Source organism: Mustela erminea, chromosome 17 (assembly GCF_009829155.1).
Source record: "Mustela erminea isolate mMusErm1 chromosome 17, mMusErm1.Pri, whole genome shotgun sequence".
In the NCBI taxonomy this organism is placed as follows: domain Eukaryota; kingdom Metazoa; phylum Chordata; class Mammalia; order Carnivora; family Mustelidae; genus Mustela; species Mustela erminea.
Genome location: NC_045630.1, coordinates 38,237,864 through 38,250,098, shown reverse-complemented (window position 1 = coordinate 38,250,098; position 12,235 = coordinate 38,237,864). Strand labels below are relative to the sequence as shown.

Genomic DNA, 12,235 nt, shown 5'->3' with positions numbered 1-12,235 from the left:
CATTACAGGGCGCCTGGGTGGCTCAGTGGGTTAAGCCGCTGTCTTCGGCTCAGGTCATGATCTCAGGGTCCTGGGATCAAGGCCCGCATCAGGCTCTCTGCTCAGTGGGGATCCTGCTTCCCTCTCTCTCTCTCTGCCTGCCTCTCCATCTACTTGTGATTTCTCTCTGTCAAGTAAATAAATAAAATCTTTAAAAAAAAAACAAAAAACAACAAAAAAAAACAATGCATTACAAATTTAGCGACTTAAAACAGCACACTTGTATTATTTCACAATTTCTGTAGGAGTCTGAGCCTAGCTTATCTGGCTCCTCTGCACTTCTGTTGAACAAACTGCAATTAAAGAGTCAGCTGGGGCTTCATTCTCATCTGAGGCTGGACTGGGGAAGAATCTGCTTTCAAACTCGTGGTTATTGGTAGCATTGAGTGCTTTGCGGACAGCTGAACTGAGAGCCTCAGTTTCTTCTTGGCTGCCAGCTGGAGGCAGCCCTCTGCCCCTTGTCTTGTTGCACCACCCCCCTTTGGGAAGCTCACAATGTGGGTGCTTGCTTTTTATCAAAATCAGCAGGGAGACAATCTCTCAGCAAGAATGGCCTTACCATACTATGTTGCATATCATGCATACGTAATCACATACTCCCATCATCTTTGCTGCTCTCGTTGATTAGAAGCAAGTCACAGGGGAAGGTTATCACACAAAGAAGCGAACGTTAAAAACATCAAAAGTGGAGATCAACAGGTGACCCTAGGGTCTGCCTACCATGCTTCCTATGGTACTTGGATCTAGGAATGGTGCTTATTAAATCTACACATTATTTTTTGTAATTATATGACTAACTCTGGTAATATTTTATATCAGGAAAAAGAAATCGATGTCCTCCTCCACCTCTGCCTCTACACTCCAAAATTCAAACATATTCAACGACTTATCGTCATGGAGAAACAGTTCGTATAGAATGTGAACTTAATTTTGAGATCCAGGGGTCAGAAGAAATACGTTGTGAAAATGGAAAATGGACAGAACCTCCAACATGCATAGGTTAGCAACACCTTTATCAGTTTCCCCTAAATGAAGTCTGCATGTGTAGCTATACACATGTGTATACAAAATGTCTCTTTTCAGAAGAAAAGGAGAAGACAGCCTGTGGGGACCCACCCATCATTGAGAATGGTACAGCAAACCTGGACTCTACGATTTATTACAATGGGGATAAAGTGGCATATGAATGTAAAAGTGGGTATCATCTCCGAGGATCAACAGAAATAACTTGTAAACGTGGAAAATGGACACGTCCTCCTGAGTGTGTTGGTGTGTATGCTACATTTACCAGCAATAGCTAAGCCTGTTGTTTAAAATTTTTTCATTTTCCTTATTTAATCTATATATTTCTAGCAAGAGACTACTGCTTAGAAAAGTTATAAAACACCCTGATTCAGCACCTACTCTGCTGCTTTTTGTGTGTATATGAAGCCTTCTGTAGAATTTAACCCAATGTAAAGAAGTGGGAAACTAAAACAAAATTTTTTTTGAATACACATTAGTACTAAACACTGTTATCTGATCTGTTGACTCCAGGACTTCTGAGGTTTAAGTGAAAGCACATAAGTAGTAGTCGATTGGGTGACTGGCCATAATCATGGTCTACTTCCTCTCCTTTCATGTCCTACAAAGTCATATTAGAGCACTCTGTTCCTGTCTTTGGGTCAGTCCTTCTGGTATTACTTACGGATCTGGCCAGTCTGAGCCCTGTACCCTCTGAGACCTGTCCTCGGTCTTCTGTTTCACTAACATGCACAATCAGGCTACATTGCCACTCCTGGGTGCTACCCTTCCTGTTACCCTTCTTACTTCTTGATCTCTCCTAGAAAGATCTCCGCAACCATGTTTACTTACGATATTTATTGCATAAGAGAAAAGCTATTAAGGATGCTAAAGAAATGAGAAGAGTAGGAGAAAAAGTGAAGAGAGAAAAAGTAGACAATGTCATCCATGGATTGACTGAGATCTGGAATGAAAGGAATGAGAATTGAAAAATAAAAGTGGGTGATAACAAAGGGTAGTTTTAGAACTGACCATAATCTTCAGGTCATTGTTTACCTTTCTATACATTTTAAGAATATTTTTATCATGATTCCTTCATAAGCAAGAAAAGTGAGAGATATGAATATGTGTTTTTAGGCAAAACATTTGCTGTTATTCTTACTACATAAATTTTTAAAATATTTGGTCTGAATAGCATTTTTCTCATTTCTGGAGAATTTAGAAAACAGTTGTCTTAAACTATATACTATAAATAACAAGGTACAATAGTATGAGTAATTATATGGTATCATTATGTTGTTATAAATCATATTAATTTTAAAATAACCTCTTTTTTTTAGAAAATAATGAGAATTGTAAGCCACCACCTGATATAATAAATGGGGCTGTTGTTGGTGGATTATTAGCAAGCTACACAACAGGATCCTCAGTAGAATATAGATGCAATGAATATTACTTACTGAGTGGCGCAAAAGTATCTCATTGTGAACAAGGAAGATGGTCATCCCCACCTATTTGCTTAGGTAAGACAGAGAACACATTTTTTTTTAATTTCCCAGGTTTATTGAGATACAATTGACATATGACATATGAATTTAAGTTATACCATACAGTGAGTTGATACACATATGTTTTACAATAAGGTTAATTGACATTCCCTTCATTTCACATAGTCATAGTTGTATCACTGTTGTTCTTGTCATTACTATGAGTGCATTTAAGATCTACTCTCTCGGTAACGTTCAAGTATTCAAAACAAAATTGTAAACTATAGTCACTATTATATACGTTAGAACCCTAGAACTTATTCCTTTTTTAACAGCCCATTGAATTTCTTATACCATTATGTTTGTATTTTATGTGATTTTTATATAACATTTTATTGCATGGAAATGATGATTTTTGTATAAATCTTTTTTCTCCAAGAGTTTTTCCTTTTCATTTTTGTAAGCAGAAAATCTAACATCAGAGGGTCTAAAACTACATTATTCTTACCTACTACTTTTTTAAATTGTGGTAAAATATGAACAACAAAGCTTTACCATGTTAGCCATTTTTAAGTGCACATTTCAGTGACATTAAATAGATTCACATTTTAGTGACTAATTATTTTCTCCTAACTGATAACCTCAGTGTCTCTCTCTATATTGTCCTCAGAATGCCATTTGGAGAGAATAATCAATCCAGTTCTTTCCTTGGTAGAGGATATTGTTAATAGCTTTCTTGGCTGTCAATTCCTCACTTAAATGGTCACCTTTGTTCTATTTTGTTGAGCAAATAAAAACATATTTGTGATTACTTTAAGTATATTTTAGATTGAAAATATAGATATGTCATAATTAAATTAATCACTTTTTGATGGAAGTTTAGTGTGCTTTCAACATTTTTACATTCCAAACAATACATTTTGTACTAAATGCACATATAAAAAACATTTTATTTTTTAATTTTTAAAATTAAGTATATTTATTTCACATATTTGATTTTGTTTTGGGTATCTTTTTTCAGATTTTCTGAAGAAGAATTTCTGGATCAAAAAGATCTGGAATTTTAATTATTTTTCTGTTAATTGCTAAATTGTCCTTCAGAAAGTTAATCTGATTTACAACTCTACCATCAGAGGATTAATGTAGTAGTTTTCTTAATCCTTGTCAACTTGAATATTTTAATCATATATTGTTAACCCAACAACTAAAATTATTTTAATTTGGTTTATTTAAGTACTAATCAACTGAGTTTATTTTTATTTGATTTGGTTGATTTAAGTTATATTTGATTTGGCTTGTTTAAGTATTACTCAACTGAGGATTTTTTGATTTTCTAATGGCCACAGGTTTTTTGTTTTTCAATGACTTTGATTTTTCATACTTGTAATAAAAGTTTTATTTATGTAAATTATATTATTCATTTGATGATGATGCAAGATACAACAATGTATATTGCAACCATTTTTATTTTCCTTTTATTTTATTTATATTGTATATATATATTTAAATTTGAAGTCTTTAGCTCTTTCAACATCTGCTTGGTGGTTTCTCTATTCCAAGTCATTCTTAAGCTGCTGTTCTTGTTCAAATTCAAGTATGTCTACCTATAACTTTCCTGTTACCCTCATATTTTCATAGTGGTTTTTGATGCTAAGTTTTTGATGATGTGACTGAAAATGCATTGAATGGAAGTACAGTCATCTCTGAGGATAAAGACTGGAAAGTTTAAGAAAATCTATCATGCTGTTTCTGGAAAAATTGCCTCTAGACACATAGACTTGGTGCTAATAAATTAAAGCAAATACCGAATGAAGATCATTTACTGTCATCAGGCCAAGAGGCAGAGTTCAGTACATCTTATTTATCCTTAGGAACTTCAAGTATTCTCACTACAAATGGGAAAAATGGTGTAATAACAAGCAGAATCTTCCATCTGTGAATTATTGTTCCAGACATTATGAACCTTTTTAACCTCCCAGTACTGATCTTCCCTGTCTCATTCTACTCTAGCCACTCTGTCTCCTTGCCCTTCCTCACATAAGCTAAGTATGCTCTCACCTCAGGGCTGTTTCCTTTTCCTGGAACACCCTTCCCTCCAAAAATGCCATGGTTCACTCGTTTGTACAAATACTATTTTTTCCTTAGGCTTATCCTAACGACATGGCTTCAAAGTATAACTTCTCTTACCTCATCCCTTTCTATACCCCCTCCTCTCCCTCCACTACTCATTCCCCTTCTAATTTATGGCATGTGGTTTAAAGATGGCCAGAGATTATAAACCCATATATTTATTATAGCTATTGCTTGTCCTTATGTGTTTCTCCCATTTGTTCCATGAGGGTGGGGGGTCTTTGTTTTGTTCTTTGATGTACCTCAAGTGGTAAGTCTCTCCCAAATAATGTACAATAAATACATTTTGTATTTCATGATTTTTTACTTTTTTTTAAACACTCATTTATTTATTTTAGAGAGAGAGAAAAAGAGAGAGTATGCCCATGAGTGGGGCAAGGGACAGAGAGAGAGAATTTTCAAGCAGAGTCTGCACTGTGCATGGAGCCCAACCTGGGGGCTTGATCTCAAGACTCATGAGATCATGACCTGAGCCAAAATCAAAAGTCAGACACTTAACCAACTGAGCCATCCAGGCATCCCTCATGACTTTTATTTTATAGAGAGGAGATCATGCTTAACCTAAGTGACTCTAATATACATTTATATGTATACATATATGTACATATATGTTTTTTACTGAAGTATAGTTGGTACACAATGTTGCATTATTTTGGGGGTACAGCACACTGATTCAATGAGTCTAAATGTTATGCTATGCACACCACCAATGTAGATACCAACAGTGACCATATAATGTTATTACAATATCATTAACTAAATTCTCTCTGCTGTACCTTTTATCCTCATGACTTATTCATTGTGTAATCAGAATCCCGTATCTTCCAGTCCCCTTCACCTATTTTGCCCATTCCCATCTTCCTGTCCCCTCTGGCAGCCATCAATTTGTTTTCTTATATATGACTTAATTTCTGGGGTTTTTTTTGTTTATGCATTTATTTTATGTTTAAGATTCCACATAAAAGAAAATCATATGGTATCTGTCTTTCCATGACTTATTTCACTTAGGATTATACCTTCTAGATATATCCATGTTGTTATAAGTGGCAAGGTTTCATCCTTTTTAATGACTGTGTAATATTCCATTATATGGACACAGTGTTGCTGCCATATCTTAGTTATTGTAAACAATCCTTCAATAAACATAGGGGTGCATACAGCTTTTGAATTGCTGTTTTCAGCAATTTCTTTGAGTAAATACCCAGAAGTGGAATTATTAGATCATATAGTATTTCTATTTTTAATTTTTTGAGGAACCTCCGTAATGTTCATCACAGTAGCTGCAGCAATTTACATTCCAACCAATGCAGCATGAGGGGTTTTTTTCTCCCTCCACAACTTCACCAACATTTGTGACTTCTCTTTTTGATTCTAGCCATTCTCACAGGTGTGAGGTAATATCTCATTGTGGTTTTGATTTAATTTCCCTGATAATGAGTGATGTTGAGCATCTTTTCATGTGTCTGTGGAAAGGTGTCTATTCAGGTCCTCTGCCCATTTTTTTTTAATTGGGTTATTTGGTTTTTTGTTGAGTTTTATAACTTCCTTATATATTTTGGATATTAACCCATTATCAGATGTATCCTTCACAAATACCTCCTCCTGTTCAGTGAGTTGTCTTTTTGTTTTGTTGATGTTTCCTTTTCTGTGCAAAAGCTTGTTATTTTGGTAGTCCCAGTAGTTTATATTTGCTTTTATTTCCCTTGCCTCAGGAGACATATCTAGAAAACATGTTCTTAAGGTCAAAGCCAAGGAGATTATTGCCTATGCTTTTTTCTAGGAATTATGTGATTTCAGGTATCACATTTAGGTCTTTCATCCATTTTGAGTTAATTTTTGTGTATGGTATAAGAAAGGTCTCCAGTTTCATTCTTTTGCATGTCATCGTCCAGTTTTCCCAGCATCATTTATTGAAGAGCTCTCTTTCTCCGATTGTAATATTCTTGCCTCCTTTGTCATAGATTAACTGACCACATGCTCATGAATTTATTTCCGGGATCTCTATTCTCTTCCATAAATCTATGTGTGCACTTTTATGCTAGTATCATACTGTTGTGATTACTTCAGCTTTGTCATATATCTTGAAGTCAGAGATTGTGATACTTCCAGTTTTGTTCTTCTTCCTAAGGATTGCTTTTGTTATTTGGAATCTTTTGTGGTTCCATACAAATTTTAGGCTTACTTGTTCTAGTTCTATGAAAAATGCTATTGGTATTTCAATAGAAATTGCATTTATCTGTAGATTGCTTTTAATTAGCATGGACATTTTAACAATATTAACTCTTCCAATCCATAAGCATGGAATGTCTTTCCATTTCTTTGTGTCAGCTTCAATTTCTTTCATCAATATGTTTTGTAGTTTTCAGAGTACAGGTCTTAACCTCCTTGGTTAAGTTTATCCTTAGGTGTTTTATTCTTCTGGCATATTTATAAATAGAATTGTTTTCTTAATTTCTATTTTTGCTACTCTGTTAGTAGTGCATAGAAATGCAGTTGATTTCTGTGTATTAATTTTGATTCCTACAATTTTATTGAATTCATTTTTTACTTTTAGTAGTTTTTTTTTTAATGGAGTCTTTAGGGGTTTTTGTGTATAGTGTCATGTCATCTGCAAATAGTGACAGTTTAACTTTTTTCCTTATCAATTTGGATGTCTTTTTTTTCCCCTGATTGCTATGGCGAGAACTTTTAGTGCTTAGTTGAATAAAAATGGCAAGAATGGGCATCTTTGTCTTGATCCTGATCTTAGAGGAAAAGCTCTTCATTTTTAACCACTGAGTATGATGTTAGCTTGAGTTTATCATAAGTGTTCTTTATTATGTTGAGGTAGTTTCCTCTAAACCACTTTATTAGTGTTTTTATAATGTCAGATGTTTTTCTGCATCTACTGAGATGATCATTTATTTTGTTGATGTGGAGTGTCACATTGAGTGATTTATGACTATTGAAACATCCTTCCATCTCCAGAATAAATTTCACTTGATCATGGTAATTTTTTAAATGTGTTGTTGAATACAGTTTGCTGCTAATTTATGGAGGATTTTTGCATCTATGTTCATCAGAAATATTGGCATTTAGTTATCTTTGGAGTGTCTGTCTGGTTCTGGTATCGTGGTGAACCTGGCCTTGTAGAATGTTATTTGGAAGCTTTCCTTCTTCTTTTATGTTTTGGAATAATTTTAGGAGAATAGGTATTAACTCTTTTTTTTTTTAAGATTTTATTTATTTGACAGAGAGAGAAATCACAAGTAGGCAGAGAGGCAGGCAGAGAGAGAGAGAGAGAGAGAGGGGAGGAAGCAGGCTCCCTACGGAGCAGATAGCTTGCGGGGCTTGATTCCAGGACCCTGGGATCATGACCTGAGCTGAAGGCAGAGGCTTTAACCCACTGAGTCACCCAGGCACCCCAATAGCTATTAACTCTTTAAATGTTTGGTAGAATTTGTCTATGAAGCCATTTGGTCCTAGACTTTTGTTTGTTGGGAATTTTGTTTTATTAACCAGTTCAATACTGTTACTAGTAATTGGTCTGTTCAGATTTTCTATTTCTTCTTGATTTAGTTTGGAAGATTATAGGTTTCTAGGAATATATCTTTTTCTTCTAGGTTGTCCAATTTGCTGGCGCATAATTTTTGTAGTATTCTCTTATAAGCCTTCATATTTCTGTGGTGCCAGTTTTTACTTTTCTTTTGTTTCTAATTTTATTTATTTTTGTCCTTTTTTTCCTGATGAATCTGGCTAAAGGTTTATCAATTTTGTTTTTCTTTTCAAAGGAAGAACTCCTGGTTTCACTGATCTTTCTTTCTTTCTTTCTTTCTTTCTTTCTTTCTTTCTTTCTTTCTTTTTTGTCTCTACATCATTTATTTCTACTCAGGTCTTTATTATTTCCTTCTTTCTACTAATCTTGGGCTTTTGGGGGGGTCCCTTTAGGTATAAGGTTAGACTGGGGGTTTTTTTGGGTGCATATATGTTTATAATTGTTATATGCTCTTGGAATGATTTATCATTATGATTACATAATGATTCTTTATCTCTTGTTACAGTTTTTGTTTTAGATCTCTTTTATCCAATATAAGTATTGCTACCCTGGTTCTTTTTTTTTATTCCCTTCTATTTCCAAGGTATATCCTTTTGTATCACCTCACTTTAGGTCTAAAGTGCATCTCTTATAAGCTTAAACAATATTTTTTAATGTTCAAATTAAGTGGTTTTAATTCATAATATAACAATATTAAGAAATGTATAAATTAATTTGATAGCAATAAAGTGTGTATATGTGTGAGGAATTTTAATAATGTAAATGTTAAATATAAAACATTGCTTTTGATACTTGTCAAATTTTTCTTTTAAAAATACATTAAACTTCATACTTGTCAAATGAATAAATAATTTAAAATAATATTTTGTTTTACAGAGCCATGTACTATTAATGTGGATTACATGTACAGAAATAACATAGAGATGAAGTGGAAGTATGAAGGAAAGGTCTTACATGGAGATTTAATAGATTTTGTATGTAAAGAAGGATATGACTTATCTCCGTCAACCTCGTTGTCTGAATTTTCTGTACAATGCAATAGAGGAGAAGTGAGATATCCTTTATGTATTAGAAAAGGTAAAACAGTGCTTTCTGACAATTTCTCAGGTGATTAATATTACCACTTGGGTTCAAAGTATAAGACAGACCCCACCCAACTTACCACCATCATCTTGTAATCTAGAAATTGGGAATGATCTGATCATGTACAGTAAGCACATACACTTAAATAGGATGACTATGCTGACATCTTTTAATTCCAGTAAGTCAGTTTTATAAAGGGAGAAATTAGTAGGTCTGATAGATAACCACCAGACTATCAGAAGACTGATCACTCTAACGTGAACAATCAACACCAGTGGAAAACATTGCTTTTCTGGGGGTTTGGTGAAGAGTATTGTTTCAGAAGAGGGCTTGATGCAGATTGAAAGACTCTATGTGCTCCTTGGATATGGCACTATTGCTTTTAATAAGAAAATAATTTTTAATAAGAAAAAATATTAGAGAAAAATTTTTTTCTTTAATAAAGAAAAAAATACATACAGAAAGCATGGCTTCGAAGGGGTTTCATACATTTTCACTTTTGACTCAATAAAGGGAAAAATAAAATCACAATTATTATTATTATTATTCTTTTGCCAGTTTTAAATGTTTCTCAGTTTTATAATATGAGATTCTAATTGCAATCATCAATTTTATAGTACAAAGTTATTGTAGAACTATGCTTTCAATACTTAAAATTTGACAGACATCTTAAAAATGCTTTTACGTGAAATATCTCATTTCATTCCTTTTAAAAAATATTTATTTATTTTAGAGAGAGAAAGAGAGAGAGCATGAGCAGGGGTTGGGGGGTATGAGGGGCAGCGGAGAGAAATCCTCAAGTAGACTCCATGTTGACCATGAAACCTGAGGTGGGGCTCAATCCCACATCCCCGAGATCATGAACTGAGCCAAAATCAAAAGTCAGTGTTTAGCCATCTGAGCCACCCAGTCGTCCCTATCTTATTTTTATTTCTATAGTAATTATTAAAGTATTGGATGTTTATTATAGAAATTCATTGTATGCTTTTAAAATCATTTTTTTTTCAGAATCTAAAGGAGTGTGTGCGTCTCCTCCACTTATTAAAAATGGAGTCATAATTAGGTCAACATTAGAAATCTATGAAAATGGTTCCTCAGTAGAATACAAGTGTTTTGATCACCATTTTCTTCAGGGGTCTAGGGAGTCCTATTGTTTAGAGGGAGTGTGGACTACACCACCATCGTGTTTAGGTATGTACTGTGAACTATTCACCTACTTAATAAAATAAAACCATATTTTTTCACTTTCTCTTTTCTGTTAGTTGATATAATACTATTATAATGCTTAATTTGCAATATTTGTGTATCAGTGTGCGTACCTCATTACAGGTTTCTGTTCTTTCCTGTAGATCATAGATAACTATAGTCCATCTTGCCCTAACAAATATTTATTAAATACAAATCATACACCAATACTGTTGTTTTAGGGGCTAAAAGATGAATGAGTCATGGTGATGTGAGTATATATGTTAACAATTATCATTCAGTGTGATTGGTACTGTAATAGATATCATGAGTGCAATGAGGAAGCAAAGATAGAAAGTTATGCCTTATTAGTGAAACATTTGAATAGAAGTAACAGTATCTGCCAAGATTCTCAGGAAGCATTAAAAAAGCACTTCTTTAAATAAAAAGAAAATATTTTTTGTTTCTGTATCTGACTTATTTACTATCTTATTTTACCAACTTGGACTTGAGTACAATACTGAGTAGAAGTAGTGGGTATCTTGTTTCCCAATCCCATAAGTAAAACTTTCAACAATTCATCTTTAGTTACAGTGTTATAAATACTTTAAAAACAAACTTACATTGTAGAAAGCTTTAATTTCTATTTTTCTAAGAGGTTTTTTTTTTTTAAATCTTCAGTGAATGTTTAATTTTAGCACTATCTATTGAAATAATCATATTACTACTTCCCCCCCCTGGAATTATATTGCTGCTTCTTGAATGTTAAAGTATAATTACATTCCTAAAATAAATCACACTTGGTTGTGATGAATTATGCTTTTTATATATTGTTGGATTTTATTTGCTTATATTTTTCTTAGAAGTTTTCCATCTATTTTCATGAGAGAGATCAGTCTGTTATTTTCCTTTTGGGTTTGGTATGGTTTCTACTACCCTCATATGCTGAACTGGTAAGTTCCCTATTTTTCAGTTCTCTGGAATTTGTGTAAGATTGGCACCATTTCTTCCTTAATAATTATAATAATCCACCAAACATGCCATTTGAGCATCAAGTTCTCTTGAGGAAAGATCCTGACAGCTGTCAGTTTTGGTAGGGTGGCTTATAGAATAGAATAATATCTAAATTGTCAAATTTGTTGACATAATGTTATTCGCAGCCTTTTACATTCTTCTTAATGCCTTTAGTGATGTGTCATTTATTTTTACTGCTATTAAGCTGTATCTCTTTCTTTCTTGACCTGTCTTGCTAAACGTCTTTTATTTATTTATTTATTTTTAGAAGTTTGAGGGTTTTGTTTTTTAAGATTGATTGACTGATTGATTGGCAGCGGGCCGGGAGATCACAGGAAGAGGGAGACAGGAAGCAGACTCCCACTGAGCCCGGGGCTCAACCCAGGGCTCCATTTCAGGACCCAGACATCATGCATGACCTAAGCCAAAACTAAGAATTGGCCAGTTAACTGACTGAGCCACGGAGACACCCTAGTCTATAACTTTCATTAGGCCTTTCAAACAACTAATATTTGCATTTGTTACCCTTTCATCAAATGTTGCTTACTATTTTAGTAATTTATATTCTTATCATTATTTCCTCTCTTCTAATTTCTTAAATTTATTTTATTACTTATAGCATTTTAGGTGGATACTTAGATTACTGATGTTCAGCCTTTTTTTTTTTAATATTTTTAAAGAAAGTTTAATTTAATTTGTTAAGGAAGCTTAAGGATATAAATTTTCCACTGACCCCAACTCTAACTTTATCCCCACACGT

General features: G+C 33.7%; 1 protein-coding gene across 3 annotated transcripts in view; it reads left to right on the top strand.

The window, feature by feature from the left end:
- The window catches only part of F13B (coagulation factor XIII B chain), a 32,780-nt gene that overhangs the window by 11,297 nt on the left and 9,248 nt on the right, over positions 1-12,235 (top strand). For 2 of the 3 annotated variants that reach the window (XM_032319050.1, XM_032319053.1), the window contains 5 exons: positions 859-1,038; positions 1,123-1,308; positions 2,382-2,564; positions 9,070-9,270; positions 10,285-10,467. In XM_032319050.1, coding sequence (XP_032174941.1) covers positions 859-1,038; positions 1,123-1,308; positions 2,382-2,564; positions 9,070-9,270; positions 10,285-10,467 — 933 coding nt within the window. Of the gene's footprint in view, positions 1-858; positions 1,039-1,122; positions 1,309-2,381; positions 2,565-9,069; positions 9,271-10,284; positions 10,468-10,625; positions 11,048-12,235 lie in introns of those variants that run through there. The other variant, XM_032319054.1, reaches the window with a different exon arrangement.